The 27,351-nt window shown below is 46.2% G+C and overlaps 1 protein-coding gene across 1 annotated transcript; it reads left to right on the top strand.

Annotated features, from left to right (window-relative positions):
- MIS18A (MIS18 kinetochore protein A) lies at positions 1–8,710 on the top strand. The gene is made up of 6 exons (XM_045002323.1): positions 1–298; positions 412–478; positions 1,129–1,251; positions 6,865–6,958; positions 7,699–7,788; positions 8,363–8,710. Exons 1-5 carry the CDS (start codon positions 82–84, stop codon positions 7,774–7,776), a joined length of 579 nt encoding a protein of 192 aa, XP_044858258.1. The 5' UTR covers positions 1–81; the 3' UTR covers positions 7,777–7,788; positions 8,363–8,710.
- The last annotated feature ends 18,641 nt before the right edge of the window (positions 8,711–27,351 follow it).

The raw sequence follows: 27,351 nt of genomic DNA, 5'->3' as shown, positions 1-27,351 counted from the left end.
CTCTGCCCGTTAGGGCCCCGCGCGCGCGTCACTTCCGGTTCCGACGCTGGCCGCGGGCGGGCGGGCGGTTTGAAGGCGGGGATGGCGGGCGCGCAGTACGTGCCGCTGGGCGCGGGGCTGGACGCGTCGCTGTCGCTGCTGGAGGCGGAGAGCAGCCCCGGGGCGGCGGCGGCGGCGGCGGCGGGGGGCCCGGAGGAGCTGCCCATGGTGTTCCTGTGCGCCGGCTGCAAGCGGCCTGTGGGGGACACGCTGGGCTGGGTGGCCAACGACGAGGAGACCGGCTGCGTCCTGCTGCGCAGTGAGTGCCCCGGCGCGTGCCCGGCGGCAGCCCCTCCCCCGCCGCTGTGCGAGCCCCTTCCCGCCGCGCCCCGCGACCGTTAGTGACGGTTGGTCCCCGTCTGTCTGTTGCAGGCGCCTCCCCCAACGTCTCGGTGGAGAAGGAGCAGAAACTCTCCAGCCGGCCCGGCGAGTGCGGGTGGTGAGTGACCGCGGGGCGCCCCAGGCCCAGGGGAGTCCGGCAGCCCCGAGTCATCCCCCGCCCGGCCCCGCCTCAGCCACTGTCCGAGCCCTCGGGCCGGCGCCCCCGCGGGGCCGCTGCGCGCTGTGTTTGGCGCAGCGCTGGTGAAGGCGCAGCCTTGGTGCGGCTCTGGGCCTTGCTGCGGGAGAGACTCTCCCAGCCCGAAGGGTTTGGCTCGGTGACTTCAGCGTCTCTGCTGCGCAAATCTTAAGCAGGGAACAAACATGGAAGAAATTGTGTTCCGTTAGTTTATGATCAAAAAGGGCCAACAAATCTCGGTTGAGCAAGAAGCAAACGCTCCTATAAAGACCCGCATAGGGCAAGCGCGAAGGATCTTGCCTAACATGACAAAATACTGCTTGGGAGGGAGCCAGGGTAACCTAAACCGAAATGCCAGTTTGGACGTCAGTTTTATCTAGGGTGTAGTGTAAGGTAGGCTGCTGTATAGATGAGGGATGTTCCTTGGTAAGATCCTGGATGGGGTTCAGAGGTTGTATATTTGGAATACAAATGAAACACAGATATATATGAATCTATTCTAGGACTCGGAGTGAATGGATTAGAATCAATTTAAATGTTTTCTAAAGAAGTGATTACATATTTGCTTACAGCATGATTGAAACTTTGTTCTGCTCTGGCTGTTCAATGACCCTTGGGAACATCTACAGATGCACCCCAAAACATCTTGACTATAAGCGAGACTTATTTTGCTTCAGTGTTGACTCTGTTGAAAGGTAAGGATGAGACCTAATGGTCCAAGTTGTCAGATAAATATGCTAATTGGTTTTTGCCTTTTAGATTGAGTGCCAAGTAGTTTGGGATCATTACTAACACTTTTAGTGATCAGATAATTGTGAAAAACTTGTGTGAGGGAGAGGATGGGAGTGGGTATTGGGAGAAGGTTATGGATTACCTCTCTAAATTCCTTTTGTTCAAAAGCAGCGCTCTCTGTTAATGTCTCCTATACCACAGCACTTAAATTGTGAAAACATTCCATGTACAGTATAATATTGCCTAAGACCTGATAGTTACATATTTTGGGTGTTCTTTTATAGAATACAACTCACAAGTGTATAAAATTACACTAGGTACCCAACACAGCGAGAAGGTGCCTCTACTTCCAGTCTTGTTCCAAAGACACTGCACATAGATACCACAGTGACTGGTCACTAAGTGCAAATGGATTCAGATCTATTTTAAGTAAAACTTGTTCCATCTAACCTCAAGGACAAAGTTAGCAGGATGACAATGTGGTGAAATGTGGGTGTGCTGATGCATTGGCCTTGTGCTTAAAGCTGGAAGTTCAGGTGCCAACGTAGCTACCATATTTGAAATGCGTTTTTCATTATGCTAAATAGTTGATTTAAAACATTCTTCGGTATCTAAATTCTGGACGAAGTTGTTTAACGGTGTGGACTGATTTAAATCTCTCAATCTTGTTTTGCATTTGTATTTTTAATTCTTTTTCTGAGGCAAGGTTCATTCTCATTGATTGCTAACCATTAAGACGTGTTGATTTGCAGCTAACTTTTGTGCTTTTTGCAAACCCAGCAGCATATGCTATCTATATGTTTAACTGGGTATATAGCTTAATATAAATTTATTGGGATTGTTAATTTTTTACTTGTGATTTAAGCACTATTTCTGTGGAAATTCAAATTCAGTTAAGATGCACAAAATAGCTTTTTGAATTCTTTTAGTTAAATAAAACTACCTTAAATGTGCTGGATATGTAAATGCAAAAAACTCTTAATAAAAATGTCTTACAACTCCCCTAATAAAGGAAGTATTAGCTTTAGTTAGTGAATTGAACTGATTGGTTCTGGTCACCACGTTCTTCATGAGTTTAGAACTAATAGCTCTTTGAGTGCTTGCACATGTCCATTCCCACATAGGTGTGTGTGTTCCTCAAGCACTGTTGCTGGAAATTTTTCCCCTAGCAGTATCCATTGAGTTGGCTCTAGCGCACTCTGGTGCTGCACGCGCATGACGCTGGTATAAAGGGCCCTGCCGATCCCATTTCCCTTCGGTTTCTTTTTACTGCCTGTGATGGTTGATTGGAATCCTTCATTGCTCTTAGGCAGTTTTCTCCTATTGGTTTTTCGTGCTTGTTTTGGTGTAAATAGTTGTTAAAGTTAGTAGTTTTTAGTAGTTTTAGATAGCTCGGACACCTCCACACTTGGCTTGCAGGATTGTCCGCCTTGCTAGTGTCGGGGCATCCCGGGTTTCAAGCCCTGCGCTGCCTGCTGTAAGTTATGCCTTTAAATGACCCCCACTTGAGCTGTCTCAAGTGCCTGCAGGAAGCTCATAGGAAAGACTGCTGCCAAATCTGCAGAGACTTCAGGCCGCAGACCAAAAAAGAGCGAGTGGCCCAACTGAAGGTCCTCATGGATGCAGCCTTAAAGCCTGGCTTTGGAGCTGTGCTTGGACTTGGCATCAAGCACCTCAGCTTCAGTGTGGAGCATTTCTCCATTGACTTGGGACTCTTGGCACTGATTGCCTTCCTCCGTGCCTAAAAAGAAGCACTGCAAGCACCAAGAGAGAACCAGATCTCCGGTGCCAAAATCTAAGGGAGACAGGTAGAGAACAAGATCTGGACTTGTCTCCCCTCGCACCACAGCATCGGGTGTCAGCAAGTCCGATGCCACAGCAAGCTTCTCTTGACACTTACAAAGGAGCAATGTCACAGTAGACAACGCACTAGCCAGTTCACGGTGCAGTGAATTCCTGAGGCGTTCACAGCAGCCAAGGACCTTCTCACCCTACCAGTACTGGGATCGCCAGAGGATCAAAACTCTGCACCACCAGTGCCACAGAGAGGCAGGGAGCCACCCCCTGAGCCTCACCTGGGGCTATGACCACTGTCTAGGGGGAAGCCGCTGTTATCAGCCACAAGATTGCCTCCTAGACTGTCTCTGGCTCTGAGTGGCATGACACTGCTCTGGTCTTTGTCAGACTTGGTCAGGTCCTATTCCCCTCCTTGACAAAGTTGACGTTGCGGTTCTCTGGGCTGTTTGTACTATACCACGGACCCATCTTCTGCAGTACTGTGCCTTGGTAGGAAGCCCATTGGGCCTTGGCAGAAACTGAGGAACCTACAGAGGCTCTGCAGTCTGTCCTAATGTCCTCTCCAGACAAGGCATTAGTGACACCAGGGGCCTCCCATCTGCAAGACAACAACAAATCCTTGTACATCTTGTGAAAGCGGGTAGCCTCCAACTTGAGATTGCATAGACTCCTGGACCTCTTATCAACTGTGGGACCCTCTAGAGCGGCACTACCTCTGCATGATGTCACTATGAAACCGATCAAGACACTGTGGCAAACCCCTGCCTCTCTCCCTCTGACAGCAAAGCGCACAGAGCACAAGTATTTTACACCGGACAAGAGGTCTGAATTCCTTTTTTTTTTCCCCTCACCCTCCACTGGGATTCCTGGTTGTTGCAGCTGCAACAAGAAGGACCACCAGGGAAAGGCTGCTCCAATGCCTAAGGCAAAGGAACCAAAGGAACCAGGTCTGTTTGAATGGAAGGCATATTCCACAGGGGGTCTTCAACTTTGCATAGCGAACCAGCAAGCCTTGCTGGGTCGTTATGATTTTAATATGTGGGAGTCCATGATTAAATTCGAGGACCTTCTCCCACAGGACTCCATGTAGGAGTTTTCCTCCCTTCTTAAGGAAGGGAAAACTGGCTCGTGCCTTCCTGCATGCTGCTGATTCTGCAGCCAGATCAATGGCTACTGTGGTGACAACGCAGAGGAGTTTGTGGTTGCAGTCCTCACGGCTACCTAAAAATGTGCAAGAAATGATTCAAGGCCTCCCGTTTGAGGGAATGTCACTCTTTTGGAGCAAATGGATCACAGTCTGCATGGCCTCAAGGACTCAAAAGCAACCTTGATATCCCTGGGACTTAATGTGCCAGAAGGGTCAAGAAAGCAGTACAGGCCACAACAGACAGCCTGGTACTTCTGTCTGCCTCCTAGGCAGGACCAACATAGGAGGAAATATAGGGTGTTTAGACGCAGACCTCCTCCCCTGACCTTGTCAGCAGGCCTCACTCAACCTGGACCCACGCACTCGGGATCTTTTTTGACAAGATGCTCCAGGTTGGCACCGCTATCCCCCTGCATCGGATCCAGATACCCCCTTATTTTCCAATCGCCTTTCCTACTTCTTGGATGCCTGGACTCAGCTTACGTTGGACTGCTAGGTCCTTATCACAATAGGACTGGGTTAAACTATCCAATTTCTTTCTTCCCCTCCCCTCCGTCCCCCTTCAGGGACTCTTCTCGTGAGCATCTGTTGCAACAGGAAGTCCAATCCCACCTTTGCATGGGAATCCTAGAAGGTTCTGGCTAATATGAGAGGGAAGGGGTCTTACTCCCTTTACTTCCTAATCCCAAAGCCAAGGGTGGGCTCAGACACATTTTAGACCAGTACCTCAAGAACTTAATGTTCTGCATGATCTCCTTGGCCGCCTCCATCCCCTTGCTGGATCCAGGGGACTGGTATGCCGTCCTCGATCTAAAGGAAACTAATTTCCACATCTCAGTCTTCTACTGCCACAGATGCTTCCTAAGGTTTATACTGAATCAAGCCTGTTATCAGTTCTCGGTGCTCCTGTTTGGCCTGTCGGCTGCCCCATGAGTCTTCACCAAATGTATGGCAGTGGTAGCAGCTTTTCTCAGGAAAAAAAGGGCGTCCATGTCTTTCTGTATCTATACGACTGGTTAATCAAGGGCTGCTCCAGAGATCCCATCCTGCCTTGGACTTGAGCCTCATCCTATCGAAGCTCACTGAGCTCCTGTTTGAACCATTAGCGTCATGCTCATTGTCGCCGAGATCCAGGCCCTCATATTGGAGTTCCCATACACAATCTTTTAAGGACAAGGTACAGCTGTGGCCACACCAGTTGTTCCTTCCTAAAGTTGCTTGACTACAGTGGAACTGAGACAAACTTTTTACTGGTATTCTACCCTAAACCGCATGCAAATAGAGAAGAACAGCATCTCTACTTATTGGATGTCCGGAGGGTCTTAGCTTTCTATGTGTAAAGGACCAAGCTGATCTGCAGGTCTTCTCAACTATTCATAATGATAGCAGAAAGAACAAAAGCTCTCCCTATCCCTGCACAGAGACTCTCTTCGTGGATCACCTTGTGTATCCAGGAGTTTTACAAGCTCGCAGACATCCCGCCTTGGCTATCCTTACAGCTCACTCTACAAGATCCCAAGCTGCCTCCACGGCTTTCCTAGTGCAAGTTCTGATTCAGGTCATCTGCAGGGCAGCGACCTGGTCGTCCAGTTACGCAGTAACGACGCACTGTGCCATTATTCAGCAGGCTAGAGAGGATGCTGGCTTTGGCCAGACAGTTTTGCAGTCAGCCTGTCCTTATCCAAATCCACCTCCTATACAACTGCTTGAGTCACCTATGTGAGAATGGACATGTGCAAGCATGCAAAGAAAAAAAAAAAACCTGTTACTTTCCGTAACTTGTTTTTCAAGATGTTGCATATGTCCATTCCAAGACCTACCCTCTGTCCTCTCTTTGGAGGCGGTCGTCAAGAAGAAACTGAAAGGGAACAGGGTAAGCAGTCCCCTTTATACCAGTGCTGTATGCATACAGCACCAAAGGGCATTAGAGCTGACCTGATGGATACCACTAGGGGAGAAATTTCCAGTAACTGTGCTCAGGGCACGCACGCACCTACATTGGAATGGACATGTGCAGCACATCTCGAAGAACAACAGTTACAGAAAGGTTAGTAACCATTTTATCTCATTCTCTCATACCTAGTTTTTATTAATAGATTGGAAGAGGAAAACTGTGTCCTTGTTTTTTCAACTCCCAACTAGTTTCTTAACTTTGAATGAATCAGTCATTGAATTGAATTAGATTGATAAACTGAAATGAAGAAAATGTTCTCTGCACCTGCAGAAGAAGCTACTGCTGTTAAAGGTGGTCTAGCATTTCAGCAGGCTGTTACTTATGCAGTGACTTCACTAGTTCAATGGTTTGACATTCTTTAAAACTTCACAGCAACCATGTACTGCTCACAATTACTTTAATTTAGATTAAGTAAGTTGAGGCCTTAACATAAGTTGTCATAATTAAAATTTTAAATTTTTTTTTTTAGTTAAAATAAACCAGTATGACTTAATTCTGTTTTTATTTAAAAAAAATCAATATTTTGCTCACATTGATTAATAGCATACGCTTTTTTGATCACTGCAGTACTTCACACTGTCACTGTCATAAAGAACCATTTAGCAATAAAAGTAGCTCTCTGAGTTGGTTTCCTTGTTTTGCATTATGACTGACAATCGTGTAACTCTTCCATATTAGTTACATCCTAGGATCCTCAGAAAAACAAGCTGTAACTGACGATGAACCTTTAACTCTTGAAAGTCGAGCTGGCTTAGAAGAGGCAATAGAAAGGGTAAGATTTTGTTTTAAGTAATTCAGAGTTAACTACAATTTAAGTGGGTTTATTCTTGATTTGGCTGTAAATCTTCCTAATCACCTATGAGTTCAGCCAAACTGATCTTAATTTTTATGGATATTGTCATGTTTCATTTTTATATAGTTAACTATAGCCTATTGTGTGTATGTACTTCAGAATTTCTCTCTAGATGCAGTTTTTACAAACACAAACCTTGTCACTGATGCATTTTTGAATTTCTGACCAGCTTGGTTTGAAGCCATAAAGTAAAATAAAATTTCATATTTAAGCAAACTTGAAATATATTTCCAGTGTTATACAAAATATTTTTAATTATGGAAATGCCTTCTTTTTGAGCTCTGGGGAGGTCTGGGCTCCTATCATTCCATAATCTTGCAGCCAGGACAATACTTAAGAGAACACATGAACGAAACCTCTGAGAGAAGCTAAACTTGTATTACAAAAGATGAACACAGTGAAACTTTCAGCCAAGTGTCAGATAACTCTAGGATAGTTGCAGTGGCTACATCGCTACAGTAGGTTGTCAGAATTAACCGAAGCTCTGAACATTATGTAAACTCTTACTTTTAGTGAGGATGGTGAGTAAAGATTGAAAACAGAAATGTAATGGATCTCTTGTGGTCAATACTAGTTATGTAGCTATCATTGTGGTGTTGATTTGTTTTCTTCTGTAAATTCATATTTCTGGGAAACTATTTTTCCAATTTATTTAACAGGCAGAAACCATACTGAAAGCACTGGAGGCAAGATTGTCTGTAGTTGAATCAAGTTTTGCATCACGTCATAACAGCTGAAAGAAACTTCATGTATGTAGCTTATTACTGGGAACACTTCATGGAAAGCTTGCTTTCATAATCTCCAGAATCTGTTGGAGTGCTGCAAAAGCCTTCCAGTGAATAGCACAAAAACTTCATCAGTCTTTCTAATGGAATAAAACACTGACTTGTGGGATGGTGTATGTAAAATTAAAATATTCCCTTCCACTGACATCCGTGCTACCATTATATTTGTGTGTGTGTGTGTGTGTGTGTATATATATATATATATATATATATATATATATATATATACACACACACATACATATACAAAATATATATATATTTTTTTCTGTCTCCCTGCCCATGCTCTGGGCAACTTCTACTTAAAAGGGTAGTTAAATAGATTCTCCTGAAGCTGACTAGTGCTGTTTGGATTTCAGCAGGCATGACTAGTATCATGGTATAACTTGGGTAGCCCTTTTGCCAGTATCTGAGAGAGTCATCCAAAATTATCTGCTGAACTGACATCTGTTCAATTTCCTAAAACTAACGTAACAAGCTAACCCTGAACTTTCTTGGAGAAATGATGATTGAATTGTTCATCATTTTATTTTTACAGCCTTCCCTTGACCTGTGCTGCTAGGCATTGAGCTGTTGGATTTAAATGTAGCAGGTTCTGCATTCTAGCCTTGGGCTGGCCAGAATTTATTAACTTTCTTTACTGGAGACTTTAAAAAAAACAACAAAAAAAACAACCCGACTTTGCATAGAACATCTTGGGGAAAAATGCAGTTATTGTGGAGCTTAAAAAAATATTGTGAATAGCCCTTCAACCTTGTTTGAGGTGAAGAACAAGTTTAAAATGTATGCTTAAATATAAGCTAAACTCAATACATTTAGTTAAGTGCTCTAGTCTGGGTGTTACCTGGTTCTGAGATCAATTTTGTAATTGTTTGATTTTTATTTAAAGGCTTGTGTTCTAATATATTGCAAAACTTAGAATTAGTTTATAAATTTGTTTATGAAACCAAGATACTTGGGCAATCAATGTAAAATGTTTAAAGTCTTGTAAATACATTTCTAATAAAACTAAAAAAGCCAGCAAATCACTGATGTAGTTTCTTTCTTAGTTCAGGACTTGGTGCACTTTTTGTCCCTTGAAACTTTGTGCAAATTGTCCAACTGTACAACACTTTTTTTTGTTCCAGGTATAACCTAGGCTGTGGTAGTTAACACAGATTTGTCAGGAGGCAGCAGCACACTCTATTCATAACCAATCAGTGAAAACAAATCCATGCTATTTATCTCTATTTGTCTGTTTTTCTTTCAAATAAACAATGAACACCAATTTATTTGCAAAAGGCTCTCTGATAGATTGAGTGTATAGATTATAATTGGGCTATAGCTAATTTGTGGCTGCATTGTGTAAGGTACAACTCAAATTAACCGCTTCACTGAAATTATTTCACTAGTAGGAATTGTTATACCACTTCTCCAAACTTGAGTGAAATTTATTTTCCATCAGCATTAGCCATGTAAGATTTTTTTCTTTATCTTCTGACCACACTAGTTTTACTTTTTCCCCTTACCCTTTTAAATACTCTCCTTGAGTAATCAACTGTCATGGCCCCATAGTGATTGTTTTTGTCCCTCCTCAGTGTTACTTTACTGAAGTTGAACTTGTGTCTTGTGGTCAGATAATATTTAGATGCTGCTTCAAGCGCTTTTCCATTTGTGTTCCACTGTTGGTGGGCATGTGCCCAATGCACTCTGGATTCTTTGGGCCACACCTGTGACCTGAGTGTCTTTGTCCCTCCTACCTGATGACATAAAAGGCCAGACCACCTTAACTGCTCCTCAGTTCTTTCTCACTGCCAGTGGTTATGAGTCAGAACTTGCAGTGTCTGAGGTTTTTTTCCCTCTCTCTGTGGTCTATTCATTGTATTGTAAATAGTTCTAAACCTGGATACCTAACATTAATGGTTAACTAACTGCTAGCTTCAGATACTTCAAGTGTTTACTTTCTACTTTTAAGAAGAAACTTTTTCTCTTTGCCTGTGAGACTTCACAAATCTCTAGGCTTCGAAAATTGCCCTTCATGTAAGGCAGCAATGCATCTTAATGATGGACATACCAGATGCTTGTAAGGGGGCTGCACACTTTGTAGCGTCTGTAAGCTGAGTTTATTATATACCAAGGGCTCTTTGCATTCCTCCATTCCACCCCATAAATGTCCTATGTGCCACCCTCCAGTTGCCCTCTTGCCAAGGGTTCTGTGTACCTATTCCCCATATAACAGGGACCAGCATTTTCTCCCTGTGCCCTCCCCACAGTTTTTTATGTGGGAGATTAGTATGGAGACACCTTAACAAACTTAATTATTGGGAGGATGAGCAGAGGTGAGCTGGAGTATTGTTATGCTGGAAGGCATTAATGGGTGCCATCAGTTTGATCTATAGACAATTGCAGAGGTGCTTGAAGCTATGGCTATGCTAAATAGACAGCAGGCGCTTCAGATGTCCCCCATTTTTCTCCTGGTTTTCTGTTTTTTTTTGTTCCCCCCCCCCCCCCCCCCCCGCCCAAATCATCAGGATTCCAGCCATTGATGCCTAGACTAGTACATTCCCAAAAATGTTGGAATTGACTGGATTTGGCCATTCAAGGTTTATCACGTATACAGACAAAAGAAATGCCACAAGTTGAATGTATGGCCTTCCAAAGTTTGGCCAGTTTTTGTTATAGTGAGGGGGCACTTCTGTAAAGTGTCCTCAAAGGGAACCCAAAAGGCTAGAGAATTTCACCTGAAGTTACTTCTAGAAAGGTCAATGTGTCCTTCAGACCCTGGAGTGGCTGGGACTGAAAATCCAGAACACCCATCTTCAAAAAGTTGCTCCCTTCGGCCTTTTCTGCTTGCGCTTCTGAGGCAACTGGTTCTAAGGATTCTTCCTTGGCAAACCACTAAAATTTCAGGGCTTATGGGGGAAGAACGAGCACAGACTCAAAAGGCAAGAGATCTAGACCCACTAACTTAATCAGACTTTATTGACGTAGCTCTTCCAGTAAGTCAGTGTTGCCAGCTGCTGTTCTGCTGAAGTGTACAACTAACAGCCTAGATTCAGATCTGCTATCAGTGTGTGTATAGTATTCCCTGTAGTTGAAATTAGATATTTATCACAATGATCAACTAGTAAATTCCATCTTCAGTTAATTAGTCAATGCAACCGCCAGATTAAAGGTAATGTCCAAAGAATTTTTTCTGTTTAGATGTAAAACTGTTTTAGTAAATATGAACACTCAAAATCTTAAATATTGTAGTTGTGAGTTAAGACCCACGTATGTCTCTATTTAAAAGTTACAGCTATCACTTTCAGTATACTGTGAACCATGGTATGTTGTCTCTCTGAAATTATGGTGTTGCTCCTTGCTTGATAGGCAGTATGTGTTATTGGGCAACTGTTCCTGCGTTGTTTTAGTTCTCTCCTGCCTCCTCAGTTTCTCTCCCTGAACCGAGGATAAACTGACATCTATTCAATTTCCCAAAACTAAAGTAAGCTCAGCTTTATGAAGTGGGTCACATTCAAAATTTGCTCTTCTAAATTTCTTGCACTTGTCCTATGTGCTCATGAGACTGTGCCAGGGATGGCCTAGGTATACACCTCTACCCCGATATAACGCGACCCAATATAACATGAATTTGGATATAATGCGGTAAAGCAGTGCTCCGGGGGGGAGAGGCTGCACGCTCCGGTGGATCAAAGCAAGTTCGATGTAACGCTGTTTCACCTATAATGCGGTAAGATTTTTTTGGCTCCCGAGAACAGTGTTGTATTGAGGTAGAGGTGTACTTGGTCCTGCCTCTCCAGTGGGCTGGACTTGATCTCTTGAGGTCCTTCCAGCCTTACGTTTCTATGACTGTCATTTATGCTTGGCCAGCCCTGAAAACAGTGTACAGTTGACACAGGAGTGATATCAGCTTAGAGATGTTTTATTTTGTAGTTCATCTTTTGAGTATATGCATCTAAAAGTAGATATGTCAATAGAAAAACTTCTTTAAAGGATATAAGGATTACATATTGAGATCTCAGTCTCAAAGTGATCTGGTCTGGAATACAGGTAGTAAAATCCACTACCAGAAAGAAATGAGCCTGGGGAAGATGTTGACCAGAGGTGTAGTTTGACTTCTATGTGTGGGGGGGGGTCAAATTTGGTTCCTGTCTGAGGCTTGCAGTGCTGGGCCTGCTGTGGAGTCACCGCTGGCCTGCAGAGCCAGGCGCCTGTCCCAAAGTTGTTTGTCTCGCACGGGGACCGCAAGGACTCAGTCTCTGTTCCCTTTTCGTTATGTGGGTGCAGCTTGCCAGGCCAAGACAGGAGCGAGTGGAACTGTATGTTTGTGTCTAATACATGTATTAGTGTGTCCCTGTGGGCACAAGAAATGCAAAATGAGAGAGTATCTGTACACACAGACACAGCACATCTTGCACATGTTGAAGCCAGTTCGCCTGGATTGCTGGCTTTCCCCTCCCTGGCTGGAGCGGCGGGTGCTCCTGTGTCTGTGATGGGCTGTGCATTACTTGGTGGTGGCGGGAGATGGGCTGGTTTAGCAGGGGAGCCCCTGCTGCCGCTGTCCACTATTGCGATAAACATCAGCTTTAGGCTTGAAATTAGACAAAGGTTTCCAACCATCAGAGAAGTGAAGTTCTGAAACAGCCTTCCAAGGGGAGGAATGGGGGCAAAAACCTAACTGGCTTCAAAACTGAGCGTGATAAGTTTTTGGAGGGAATAGTATGATGGCAAGTGGCCCATCTGTGACTGCCACTAGCAAAAATCCCCAACTGCTGGAGATGGGACACTAGATAGGGAGTGCTCTCAGTTACTACAGATAATTCTTTCCCAGGTAATTGCCTGGTGGGTCTTGCTCATGTGTTCAGGGTCTAAATCAATGGTTCTCAAACTTCTGTACTGCTGACCCCTTTCACATAGCAAGCCTCTGAGTGTGACCCCCCCGCTCCAAGAAATTAAAAACACTTGTTTATATATTTAACACCATTATAAATGCTGGAGGCAAAGTGGGGCTTGGGGTGGAGGCTGACAGCTTGTGACCCCCCTCATGTAATAATCTCGTGACCCACTGAGGCATCCTGACCCCCAGTTGAGAACCCCTGGTCTAACTGATTGCCATATTTGGGGTTGGGAAGGAATTTTTCCCTGTGGTCAGATTAGCTGAGACCATGGAAGTCTTTTCCCTTCCTTTGCAGCATGGGGCACAAGTCACTTGCAGGTTTTAAACTAGCTTAAATGGTGAATTCTCTGTAACTTGAAGTCTTTAAAGCATGATTTGAAGACATCAGTAACTCAGCCAGAGGTTAGGGATCTGTTTCAGGTGTGAGTGAGGTTCTGTGACCGGCAATGTGCACAGACTAGATGATCACGATGGACCCTTTTGACCTTAAAGTCTATGAAACCTGAGTGTGGGAGCTACAGCTGCTCTGGAACCAGCTGCTGCAGCTGGACTTTCTGGTGCCTCCCAGGCCTGCTGTGGTTGCCTTCCTCTGAGGCTGCTGCTGCTGTATTTCATGGTGCAAGGGGATGCTGCATGCCAGGCTCCTGCTTCCTTGTGTGGGCTCCACCCTGGATTGCCAAACAGCCAGCACCCCAGGCTGCAGGGGGTCAAAGAGGAGGAAGTTGGGGGTCAGGTGGGCTGCTGGCAGAGGCCTGTCCTGTTGCATTAAGATAAGTGCACTGAGTCTTGCCTCCTTAACCACAGTGCCCACCCATAAGGCAGGCCCTGTTGTGGGGGGCAACACCTCTCCCCACTTCCCCCCAAACTAGACCAATGATGTTAACTGCATAAAGAAGATAAGTAATGGGTACATTGTCACATTTTCATTGTTTTTAAATAAATAGAGCAGGGGTCGGCAATCTTTCAGAAGTGCTGTGCCGAGTCTTCATTTATTCACTCTAATTTAAGGTTTTGTGTACCGGTAATACATGTTAACGTTTTTAGAAGGTCTCTTTCTATAAGTCTGTAACATATAACTAAACTAGTTGTATGTAAAGTAAATAAGATTTTTAAAATGTTTAAAAAGCTTCATTTAAAATTAAAATGCAGAGCCCCCCAGACCGGTGGCCAGGATCCTGGCAGTGTGAGTGCCACTGAAAATCAGCTCGTGTGCCGTCTTTGGCACGCGTGCCATAGGTTGCCTACCCCTGAAATAGAGTATTGAATATTCACTAGGAAATAGTGACAGATGCGTAGAAGATGTCACATGTTTAAAACTCCTCAATGCGCTTACGCAAGAAAGAGAAGCATACATTAACTTAGATGAGGTTGATGCTCTAAACACCTTGGAGTAGAGTGGGGAATAGAAAGGAGAATTTGTATTTCAATAAAAAGTGGAATTACCAAGCAGATGACTCCTGAAGCAGATCTTGAACATTTTCTTATCACCATACTTTAACAAATTTTGGAGCAGCAGTTTTGTGGGAAAGAAATACTAATTTGCCCAGATCCACAGCAAACACTATCTCACTCTGAGGTTCTCAGTTTTGTCCTATCGTTCCCTTCCTGACTTGTTCCTTATTCAATTAGCTGCTACTATTCCCCAAGTGTTGACTGCAGAGTTGGCATCTTTAAAGCTCTAGCTGTTTTTTTTTGTTTTGTTTTTAATTCTTACTATTACCCTGCTCCCATTGCAACTCCAGTGGTGATGTGCCAATAGAAGAATTAGTATGGAGCACCTGCTGGCATATTAATCACCATAGTCTTTACTTCTGTGCAGAGAAGGTCTGGAGGATGGCTCTGGCTAAGCTGTCTAATTGGCCATGAGATTTTTAGAAAAACACTAGTGTAGACAAAGTCAAGGTAATCAATGGAGCAGTGTTTTTAAAATGAATGATTTACCTTCCTGTAACTCATGTTGTACTTTGACCTAAGTGCCTGTATGAATTTTGCTTCAAAAGGCATTAATACAAATTCAAACAATCTGCCAAGTATAGCTAAATATCTGGAAGAATAGTAGCAACAGCTGGTAGCTTTGACTGTGATGTAGCTAGGGTCATAATTAACTGTCATGGAATGCACTTACAATTAGGGCTGAATCTTTTTGTTCGCATAAAGATTTCAGGGTCAGCCTAATGGGGCCACTGAAGATAACCTCATATCGTTGTTTTTTAAACTGCCAAAGTTATTTTTGCTACAGCCTCATAACCTGCCCTTTGAATGTCTGCCCAAAATAGGCAGTACCCAAAAAAGTGGTTCTTGGCTAATAATGAAAATAGTTTTAGCTCTTGGCTTCAGGCATGAAAGATTTAAAAGTTGACCTTCTCAACATTAGCTGTAGACTCTCCTGCCTGGAATAGACCTTGTTTCAGCATATTAATAGCAAGAAAGAGATTGAGCTGGATACAAGCAAGTAACAAGCATTCTTGGATATGTGTTTTGATTTGAATGGGATCAGAAAGAACACAGTCACAGCTGGTTGTGCAACAAGAGCTCTATAATTAGCAGGTAGTGGAGATGCAGCAGAATGGAACTCCAGGAGACAGCAATAGTAGTGGCCTTAGCGGTGTAACGGTTGATGCCAAGATTAAGAGAAGGGGGGAATCCTTCGTTCAAGGAAATAAATTGAGGGGACAGGAGAGGAATAAAATAGGAAAAGAGGCAGGGTGAATCCTGGTCCCCTTGAAGTCAATGGCACAACTCGCACTGACTTCAGTGGGGCTAGGACTACACCCAGAGAGAGTAGGAAAAAAGAGGGGCGGGGTAAACATTGGGATGAAAAAAGGGGCACCAAGGAAGTTCAGAGAAAAAATTCCCACTGATGCCTAGCAGTTTCACTGAACCCTTGGTGACATTAGCCTAGAAGGTCCCAATGGGTGGGATTTTTTTTCTAACAAGACTTATATAGCCTGTCGTGAAAGGGAAGGGCCTGCACTGCAAGAAGTTTGCCAGAACAGAGGGGACAAAGCAGCATAAGGTAAAGGAAAGAAAATTAGTACACAGTATATGAAAAGAAAAGAACAAGAGGGGAAAAAACAGTGTGGGAACAAGAGGAGAAAATATAGGCTGGAATTCTGAAAGGCATGTAAAGGAGGTAGGCACTTAAATCCTTTTGAATTCCAATGAAAGTTGAGCAAGTAATTCCCTAAAGCAGTGGTCCCCAAACTTTTCAGGGTTGTGTGTGCCCCTGTCTGCACCCCCCTCGGAGCCAGGGCTGGGAGTGGGCCTGGGACTCCAGGGGGGTGGGTGGGAGACAGACAGTGGTAAAGGGGCCAAGGCAGAGGCGAGTCGGGGTCAGGGGAAAAGACTGGGGGCAGTACTGGGTCCGGGGCTGGGGCTGCGGCTGGGAGCGGGGCCAGTCTGGGAGCAGAGCAGGGCTGGGTGGCACTCCCTCTTCGCCCTCTGTGGGGCTGGCCTAGGCCCCACCACACCCCCTCAAATATTCCTCTATGCTCCCCCCTAGGGGGGCACGCCCCACGGTTTGGGGACCTCTGCCCTAAGGCCTTGTCTACACAGGGAAATTGACCAGTGTAGTTAATGCCGAATAAGCTCATAAAGTGGAGTAAAGATTATTGAATAAAAGAGTCTTTTATTCTGGAATAGAATGTCCACACGAGGAGCTATTCTGGAATAGCTACTGCAGAATACCTTATACCACAATAGCTATGCCAGTCAATTTCCCCATGTAGACAAAGCTTTATGTTCCTTTGAAAATCTCAGCCAACAGATTTAAGAGAAAAACAGAATCACAGGAGAATACATTCTATAGTCGAAAAGAAATGAGAAAGATAAGATAAAATGAAACAATTGGAAAAATTCATACTGAAGCAATCAGCAGAAAAAAAGAAAATGACCCACAACCCATTAGGATTTTTATATAACCTTTTCATTGAAAATAAATTCATTAACAGAGTTTGTGGAAGCAGGGACTGTTTTACATACTTTGAGAATGGTTTAACCCATCTTGGGCAATTTTTTTTCCATGTTGGTCACCCACTGGCTTGTTAGTGTGTTGAGAGGAATGGAACAGAATAATGAATTTGTACATAAGCACAGCAATGCAATCAGCTCTTTTAATTTCCTTTAAATTAACAAGAACTCCAGGCTCAGCCAAGTCTCCCAAGAGATCAAACCTGTATAATTTTATAACAGGAAAGCTTCAGGGGCAGAAGTGGGGAAAGAGCACATTGTTTCCCTTCTCCAACAGTGTACAAACTCTGTGCCCCCTGCATATGCTACCAGGGCAAGTTCTCTTGCTAGGGAGACAGAAGATTTGTTACAAATCTTCGGTAACCAAGAGAAAACTCTATCCATTTCTCTCAGTGCACTAAGTGAAAGGTTCAACTAGTAAAAAAATATTAAATGTGTTTTGAAAAGAGCATTTGTCCTTAAAATTGTTTTTTCCGTGGCCAGGCTGCTGAGAAGGGACAGCACATTAGCTGTGTAACACCACCACGACTCCACTCCAGCAGTGTAGCTGCTTGGCATTAAACATTTTGAAATCATTTGCTATCCTACTTTGTCGTCAGATAAGGAATTTAACGTGTGAGAATTAGATACTGATGTGCTCCTCCTGTTGGTTAACCTGTGATATACAAGATTTAAATGAAGTGAGCCGAGTCTAAGGCAGGAGTTGGCAAACTTTTTGGGCCGAGGGCCACATCGGGGTTGTGCAACCGTATGGAGTGCCAGGTAGGGAAGGCTGTGCCTCCCCAAACAGCCTGGCCCCTACCCCTATCCGCCCCCTCCCACTTCCCGCCCCTTGACTGCCCCCCTCAGAATCCCGGACCCATCCAACTCCCCTGCTCCTTGTCCCCTAACTGCCCCCTCCTTGGACCTCTGCCCCCCCCATCCAAACTCCCTGCCCCCTGACAGCCCCTCCCCGGGATTCCCACACCCCTATCCAACCGCCCTCTGCTCCTCGTCCCCTGACCATCCCCTCTGGGACCCCCCGTCCCTAACTGCCCCCTGGGATCCCACCCTCTTATCCAATCCCCCCTGTCCCATGACTGCCCTCCCAACCCCTATCCACATCCCTGCCCCCTGACAGGCCCCCTGGGACTCCCACTCCCAACCCTTCCTGTTCCCAATCCCCTGACTGCCCCCCCAGAACCTCTTCCCCATCCAACCGTCCCCTCCTCCTTGACTGCCCCCCAGGACCTCCCGCCCCCTTACCCAACCCCCCCCTGCTCCCCACCTCCTTACCAGCAGCAGGAGCTCGCAGCCGTGACACCCAGCCAGAGCCAGCTGTACTCCCCACGCTGCCCAGTGGGAGTGGAGGGCCAGAGTGCGGCCTGTGTGGCGGCGTGGCTGCGGGGAAGGGGGACAGCGGGGGAGGGGGTGGGGACTAGGCTCCCTGGCCAGGAGCTCAGGGGCCGGGCAGGACAGTCCCGTGGGCCAGATGTGGCCTGTAGTTTGCCCACGTCTGGTCTAAGGCTTCATCTACACTACGGGCTAGGACTGTGATCCCCCAGTTTGATGAGACCTAGCGTGGGTGTAAACAGTAGTTTAGCGTGGTAGCATGGGCAGAAGTGACATGATCTAGACAGGCCGTGTACATACCCACTGGTTTCAGGAGTGTTTCTACTCAGCATGGCTACACTGTGCTGCTGCTGCCTGTGCTACTGTGGCTACACTACTATTTAGATTTGTGCTAGTTTCCTTGAGCTACCGTAAGTATATGTGTATGCGAGCAGGGGGATTGCATCCTTAGCCTGTAGCATAGATATAGCCTAAGGGTCACAAACCTCCACATTGCCTCAGAAGGGCCTGATTCACAGTCCACTGAAATTAGTGGGAGTTTTTCCACTGACTTCAATGGGCTTTGGATTAGGCTCATAGGAAGGACAGAAAAAATTTTCAGTAAAAAATGGGAGGGCAGCTCAAAACCATCCAAGTAACGTGTTGCTTTATTAAGCTTTTGTTACCTTAAACAATTAGCAACTCAGATTTAACATCTTGTGACTCTTAAAAAGACTTGGCTGTCATAGTGGATAACCATCTGAACATGAGCTCCCAGTGCAACACTGTTGCCTAAACAGCTACTGCCACCCTTGGATGTATAAACGGGAATATTGAGTGAGAGCAGAGAGGTGGGACCGCTACTGGAATATCATGTCCAGTTCTGGTGCCCACAATTCAAGAAGTATGTTGAAAAATTAGAGAGGAATCAGAGAAGAATCACAAGAACGATTAACGAATTGGAAAACATGCCTTATAGTGAAAGATGTAAGGAGCTCAATCTATCAGATACATAGATAACTTGTGCCTCCCCATCCTGGGGGGGGCACAATCTAACGGGGAGGACATGTGACCACCCCATGTGTCTCCCCTGACCAATGACCCCCCGAACCAGTGACCCCACCCAGCCGAGGGCCCCCCCCCGCTCTTCTCGCCCCATATTACCTGCAAGAGGGTGTGTATCTGTCCTCCTCTCCTTGCACCTCCCTTCCCACCATCCCTGGCAGCTGAGCAGGGAGTGGGATGGAGCTGCTTCTGCCTGAGAGAGCCTGTCGGGGAGGCAGCAGCAGTGGCTTGGCTGCAGGGGATAGGGGCCGAGCATACCAGGGGAGGTAAGAGGGACTCCGCCTTGCTTGGCCCCTGTCCCCAGCAGCAGGCCCTGGGTGGGGAGCGGCCTGCTGCTGCCCCAGCTGCCACGGACAGGGGCCGAGTGAGCTGGAGCCCTTTCTCTTCCTTCCCTCTCCCCCCTCATGTTTCTGGCTCACTCAGCCCCTATCCCTGGCAGCTGGTGCGGCAGCAGGCTGCACCCTGCCCAGGTCCTGTTGCCGGGGACAGGGGCCAAGCAAGCCAGAGCCCCTCCTTCCCTGACAGGCTCGGCCCCCGTCCCCTGCAGCCAAGCCCGGGCAGGGAGCAGGCCTCCACTGCCTCCCAGCCAGGCTCTTTCAAGCAGAAGTGGTTCTGTCCTGTCCCCGCCTGGCAGCCAGGGAGAGTGGTGAATATGCTATGGGAGGCACAGGGAGAGAAGGACAGAGCCCCTCTCCCTCCCCAACCCTGGCAGGCCATGGGGGGGGGCACTTGACCCTCCATTTCCCTCCCTTCCCCCCATGTGTTGCCTGTAAAAGAGAAGGTTAAGAGAGAGACTTGATCACAGTTTAGAAGTACCTATTGGCAGGGGCGGCTCTAGAAATCAGGCTGCCCCAAGCAGCGCAGTGCGCCGCGCCGCCCTTCTCCGGTCCCGCGGGTCCGGTTGAGCTCCCGCAGGCATGTCTGCGGCAGGTCGACCGGAGCCCGGGACGAGCGGACCTGCCGCAGGCATGACTGCGGCGGGTGCCGTGGTCCCGCGGCTCCGGTGGACCGGCCGCAGGCATGCCAGCGGGAGCTAAAACGGAGCCGCCGGAAGAGGGGACCCGCCGCAGTCATGCCTGCGGCAGGTCCGCTCGTCCCGGGCTCCGGTCGACCTGCCGCAGGCATGTCTGCGGCAGGTCCACCGGAGCCAAATGCCGCCCCCCCGGGAAAGGGCCGCCCCACGCGCCTGCTTGGCGCGCTGGGGTCTAGAGCCGCCCCTGCCTATTGGGGAACAAAAAATTGATAATAGAGGGCTCTTCAGTCTAGCAGACAAAGGTATAACGAGATCCAATGGCTGGAAGTTGAAGATAAGCAAATACAGACTAAAAATAGGTGATTTTTTTAACAGGGCAATTAACCTTTGAAACAACTTACCAAGGACTGTGGAATCTCCATCACTGGAAATTTTACAATCAGAATTGCATGTTTAGCTAAAAGATATTCTCTAGTTCAACCACAGCTGTTCCATTTCAAGAGGGAACTAATTCAGGGAAGTCTTATGGTCTGTGTTATGTAGAAAGTCAGACAAGACGATCACAATGGTCCTTTCTGGCCTTAAAATCTATGTATGTTATGTGCTCAAATGTTGTGGATGTTTAAGTTCTTGGTGCATTGATGATTTTCTAATCTAGATACTATCTTTGGTTCTAGAGTTATAGGGGACCTCCCCCCCTTTTTTTTCTTTTTGAACTCTAAATAATCCTTTCCAGGTTTCTTCTCTGAGGTCATGATTTTAAATAATGGATGCTTAAAGTTAGGCTCTGAAATCCATATTTAGGCGCCTGAATATAGAGCCTGATTTTCAGAGGTGCTGAGAACCCGGCAACTCCAAATTAAGTCCAGGGGAGTTGCTATGTGCTTAACACTTCTGAAAATGAGGTCACTTATATAGGTGCCTAAATATTCATTTTAGAGCGTAACTTTAGGCAACCGTTTTAAAAAATCTTAACCCTAATGTTTTAACTTGTTAATAGTGTGACCAACTCAATATCTATCTTATTGGCTAATGTACCTGTGGTTTTTCAGACTTCTTGAGACCAGTACTTCTGATCTGAGAAGGGCTCTAACCTGCCCTTAACTGGGCAGTGACTTCAAGATCTCACGCGTAATGTGAATTTCCTTCTTGGCAATTCTTACCAGTTCTGTTATTTCTTAGTTGGAACACAAGGGGGCATATTCCACCATCTAATTATTCCCCTTTACAGTCTCACAACCTTCCTGTCGCCATTCCCTGAAGTAGATTGTACAGTTGACCTGCTTTTGACTGTAGGTATTAGCTTGTCAAACTTGCAGCCAAATCCAAACTGATAACAGTGTGAGTTATTTAACATTTATTTCCAGAGCTGTTTTCATTTCACCTTCAAAAATTCCATATGAGATTTCTTCTTAGCAGAGTTAATGAGGATTTCTTTTTTCTCAGTAAATTATTCTGTTTGTTCATGACTCAGGTTCATTCTATACAGCACTGCTTTTCTTGCCTTCTTTTCTCAATGATGGTTTGCTGGGCTTATTTGGGGATTGCCAACTGCCCTGCTTTGTTACTAACTAGGCAGGAGATGCAAGGTTTGTTAGATTCTAGTACTATTATGACTGAGCCACAAAGGAGAATCCCCTGGAATCTCATCTAATATTAACCCTGGGAGTTCCTTATGCAGGGTGCACTATTATTCCTTTGATGTCTTCTCTAAGGAACCTTAACAGGCATAATAAAGATTTTTCTAATCTTTAAAGTAAAATGAGACTCACCACTATATTTTGCTCCAAATGTGTAAGATATTACAGAAGCAACAAAATGTATTAAGCACACATTAAATTTGTGTGTCAAAGAAAAAATGTCTATGGTCTGACAAACAAAAATGATTTCCCCCTTTTAGAGAGAGAAATAGGCTGAAGTAGGAATCATGAAGACTTGCCTGTTAAGGATTTTACAGATAGCCTGTAATCTAGTATTCTCTGACAGAATTAGTCTTCCGTTTAGAAAATGAAGCTCACAACCTAATTTTTGAATGACAACACTATACACCATTAACCACTGAATAATTAACATTTCTGGTTGGATGGCAAATCTTGAATAGTTCTCTGAATGAGTCTGTTCCTTACAGAACTAAAATATCTACCCAAAAAATATGTATTTAAAAATATCTTGGGACACAGTGACTTCAGACAATTAAGTATAAGACTGTAGGACTAACAATAGGCGCCTCATTGCTCACACTTAAATTGTTTTTTTCATTTTTCAAACCACCAATTTCTGGGACTTGCTTTAGTTTTCTTTCCAGCTATGAGTAACACGCACCCATGTAAAGGCCCTCAATAAGCCGGAATCCTTGCAAATCAATGTCTCCCTAAAACTAGGGTTGTTTTTTGATTACTGCCCTATAGTCCTTACATAAGTAAATAGCCAAGTTATGTCAGGACAGCATAGCATTTCTGAAAGCAGTACAATACTGATCAGAAAGAGGGGCTAAGCTTATGAAGCTTCAGAGTTGAAAAGGAATTAGCAAGCCTTGGAGGAGGTTTATTTAATATTTACTTTCTTAGATTTGCGTGCTATCAGAATTCATCTTTTTTAAAGAGTCTGTGTAAACGTCACCCAAAATACATAGGATTTAGGTCCCGTAGCTACATAAATTTCCTATCATAATGAAACTGCTAAATTCCAGGAGCAATAGCTGTTGCTTTATCTATTACAGAGAACTGTTAAAAGAACAGGAGTACTTGTGGCAACTTAGAGACTAACAAATTTATTTGAGCATAAGCTTTTGTGGGCTACAGCCCACTTCATCGGATTCATGTAGTGGAAAATACAGTAGGAAGATATATATATATATATATATATATATATATATATATATATATATATATATACACACAGATAACATGAAACAATGGATGTTACCATACACACTCTAACGAGAGTGATCAGTTAAGGTGAGCTATTATCAGCAGGAGAGAAAAAAGTTCTTGTAGTGGTAATCAAAATCGTCTATTTGCAGCAGTTGACAAGAAGTTGTGAGGAACAGTGTGTGTGTGTGTGTGTGTGTGGGAGGGGGAGGAATAAACATGGGGAAATAGTTTTAGTTTGTGTAATGACCCATCCACTCCCAGTCTTTATTTAAGCCTAATTTAATAGTGTCCATTTTGCAAATTAATTCCAATTCAGCAGTCTTTCGTTGGAGTCTGTTTTTGAAGTTTTTTTGTTGTAATATTGCAACTTTTAGGTCTGTGATCGAGTGACCAGGGAGATTGAAGTGTTCTCCAACTGGTTTTTGAATGTTATAATTCTTGACGTCTGATTTGTGTCCATTTATTCTTTTACATAGAGACTGTCCAGTTTGGCTGTTAGATGCAAGTGGGTCTCTATTCAAGTACTAACCAAGTCCTTTGGGTAATTGTAAAGGCTGAGTAACTGGAGCTGCCTTTAGAATCAGAACTTGCACTCAACATTCCAGTCTAATCAGATGTGTTGCTTGACTTCGAAGTTAGTAAACCCATAGGAAAGGAAGCAAAGTTCTTTCTAAAGGCTCTATTCAGCAGAAGTGATCCATGTTGAGTCATCCTGTGGAAGATAGTTGGACCATATTCCTCCTGGTCTGCTAGCCATTCTCCTTGGTAGAAATGTGGCTGGGTGTGTTTACATTTGTAATTGTCTATCTTTGCTGCTCTGGGTTGCAGATAGCCACATGGGGGTGGAGCGCTCTTGCTAATCATTTCTCTACCTCTTGTGTTAATTGAGGTCTGAGGCAAAAGAATGAAAACACACATGCACACCATGCACAAATAAACTTGTGGGGCACAGCAATTAGTTGGAAAGATTTTAAAAAACAAAACACCCAAAGGTGCTCTTGCATCAACTTGAAATATCCATGAGCATGCTTTTTGGTGATGTCCAGATTTCTAAAGTCGTGGTAGAGTGGGTTGAGTTTCACCTCTCCAACTGTGAGAGCTCCTGAGCTTTGGTCCAGCTTTTGATAGTTTTGGTTCATGTTTTCTGCATTGCAGCCTCACTCTTCCTCAAATCTGTCCTGAAAATCCACTTTTTCTTCTTCAAGTGGTTGCTCAAATCAATTCCAGTTAGGTGTGTGCACACCGCTTGCACAGTCATCGGAAAGGTTTTCCCCTAGCAGCACATGATGGGTTGACTGTGGAGCCCCCAGGAGTGGTGCCTTCATGGCGCTCAATATATGACCCTGCCAACCCGGTGCCTCCTCAGTTCCTTCTTCCCACCAGTGATGGTCGTTGGAACTGTGGTGGCTTGCTTAGCAAGTTCTCCTCATTTTCCCTAGCCTTTCAGTTTAGTGTTGTTTAGCATTAATTTTAGTTTAGTTTTAGTTTTATTGTAGTCACTACTGTTAGCTGTTGGGAATGGGGGTTTCCTGTCCATTCCCACCATGTATTCCCCCTTGGGGACTCGGGGCATGCCTAAGTCCCAAGGGTTCAAACCCTACAAATCCTGCAATAAGCCCATGCCAACAGGTGACACCCACAACGCTTGTCTAAAGTGTCTGGGGGAGGCGCACCAAGCGGACAAGTGCAGGATTTGTAAAGGGTTTCACCCTAGAACAAAAAAGAAGCAGGACTTCAATTTAAATCAGCTCCTTATGGAGGTGGCTTTGAGACCACAACCCGCCTCGGTGTGGCACGACCCCGCACCAAGTTAATTGATGCGCAGCGCTCTGGCATCCATAGCAGAAGCGGCACCCTGGAAGGACTCTGGGCACAGAGACCCATGGCACCGCCGCTCCCCAGGGCCGAAACCGGTGGGAATGGCCCGGCACCAGTCCCATTCCCCAGCACCACAGAAGCAGCACCAGAAGCAGGGGAGGAGCGGATCTCCGACTCTGAGACCCACCTTTTTGGAGCCAGCCAATGGGGCACAACCCAGGGAGGAGCACCCAGCACCGACAACTTTGGAGCTGGCACCATTGACTTTTGCCCTGCAAGGGGGACCATCAAGTCCGTGCTGTTGGACTCCCCAAGCCAGGTGGCTGACATGATGGAGCTGCCGTCCACCCCAGACACCTTCAAGGCCACGAGGGACTTAATCACCATGATGGCACCACAGTCCCTGGTGCTCCGTGAGAAGCCTCCGGTGCCACAACGTGCGGCACCATCTTGAGGCAAATTGGTGATGCTTCATCCTTCAGCATCACCAATGGAGTCAAGATACTGCTTGGATTCCTGACACTGCTGTGGCTCGCGGCACCGGTTGGACTTGTGGCACTGATCCAGGTTGCGTCAGCACTCCCAATTGCAACATTGATCTTCATGGCACCGGTCCCCATCACGCAGCTGGTCCCACTCCCCGCACCAGTCATCTCGACACCGGTCATCTTGGCACCAGTCAGCATCTCCGCGCAGACCCTACTCCCAGCACCGCTCCAGGTTGCAGCATTGCTCCCCAGCTCAGCTCTGTTCAGCACCACCCTGGCCATCACAGTCCCGGTCCTCGTCTTTGGACTTGCAGGTGGTGTCTAGATACTCAGAGTGGAGCTGGCAACAGTCAGCCCATAGGAGGCCCAATGTCGGTGCAGGTCCATGGCCTGTGCAGTGGCAGAGACCAATGTAGTGGCCATTTTGGATCCTGTGGGCATACCACCAAGCCCAGCGCACCCAATCCAAGGGTTACCATTCAGTGGTATCCGAACCAAGAGTGCCGGAGGTATCGGCCATTTGCCCCTCCCCTAGGGGTACCAAGGTTGCACTGGCCACACTACCTCCCCCAGAGCTGACCTCTGTTCCTGGGCCAGACTCTGAGGTAGTTGGTCCAGAAAAGGAGGCAGGGCAGGAGGCCCCTAGGGACCAGAAGGGTCAGGAGGACCTGTTCCCCCATTAACCTTCTTGTCGTCCTGCCCAGACGAGGCGGTTGCGGGGTCCTCCACCTCAGGGCTGCCCCCCATAGACAACTGTGCCCACCAGGACCTGTTGCGCAGAGTGGCACAAAACATGGGTCTGCAGGCCGAGGACGTGGTAGAGTCAGAGGACCCTATGGTGGACATCCTAGCCCCAGAAGGCCCATTGAGGGTGGATCTATACCTCATTAAAAATATCCAGGCCAACAGAAAGACTCTTTGGCAGACCTTGGTTTCCATCCCTCCGACTGCAAAGGGTGTGGAGAGGAAAAATTTTGTTCACTCTAAGGGGTATGAATACCTCTACACCCACCCGCAACCTTGCTCATAGGTGGTGGCTGAGGTGAACAAGAGGGAGAGGCAGGAGCAGCAAGGTCCCACACCTAAGTCGACGGACTCCAAGTGCCTGGATCTTTTCAGGTGCAAGGTGTACTCCACTGGGGATTTGCAACTCAGGATTGCCAACTACCCAGAAATCCTGAGTAGGTACAGCTTCAACTCCTGGAACTCTACACTAAAATTTAGGGAGCTGGTGCCAGCAGAGTCCAGGGATGAGTTTGGAGTTATCGTTGAGGAAGGCAAGGAAGTGGCACGGACCTCTTTACAGGCCTCACTGGACGATGCGGACTTGGCTTTGCGCGCCTTGTTCTCTGGAATTGCCGTGAGGCGTAGCTCATGGCTGCAGGCCTTGAAGCTTCCACCTGAGGTCCAACAGATCCTACAGGACCTGCCTTTTGTCGGGGCAGGCCTATTTGCGGAGCAAACAGACTCGGCTACACAACCTAAAAGACTCCCAGACTACCGTGAAATCGTTGGGCATACACACCCCAGCAACCCAACACAAACATTTTAAGCCATAACAACAGCAGCAATGCTCCTATCCTCCTTGGCCAAGGCAGGATTTCTATAGGAGGAGGGGTAGGAATGGCAGGCGCAAGCCTTCCCATCCCCCACCCGGGCAGAACTAAGGCCCGACCAAACTATCGTCGGGCTCAAAGCAGACCTTTTGAAGGTGTTCCCGAGGATGGTGCACCAGCCGCAACATCAGATCCTTCCCCTTGTTTCTTGAATCATCTATCCCATTTCTGCCATCCTTGGTCCCAAATGACATTGGACCACTGGGTTCTTCACATGGTAGAAGTGGGATAGTCTCTCCAATTCTGCTCCACCCCCTCCCACCCCTCTTCCCCGTCCCTCTTCAGGGACCCTTCTCATGAGCAACTCCTTATCCAGGAGGTGCACATGCTCCTCGCTGCAGGGGCAGTGCAGGAGGTTCCTCAGAAGCTAAGGGGCAAGGGGTTCTACTCCCGTTATTTCCTAACCCCCAAAGCCAAAGGGGGTCTCAGACCCATTCTCGACCTGCGAGGCCTCAATCTCTTTATGAAGAAGCTGAAGTTTCGCATGGTCTCCCTGAACACCATCATTCTGTTTCTGGATCTGGGAGACTGGTAC

Source organism: Mauremys mutica, chromosome 1 (assembly GCF_020497125.1).
Source record: "Mauremys mutica isolate MM-2020 ecotype Southern chromosome 1, ASM2049712v1, whole genome shotgun sequence".
In the NCBI taxonomy this organism is placed as follows: domain Eukaryota; kingdom Metazoa; phylum Chordata; order Testudines; family Geoemydidae; genus Mauremys; species Mauremys mutica.
Note: the sequence above shows the minus strand (reverse complement) of the source record. Positions and strands in the feature narration are given on the sequence as shown.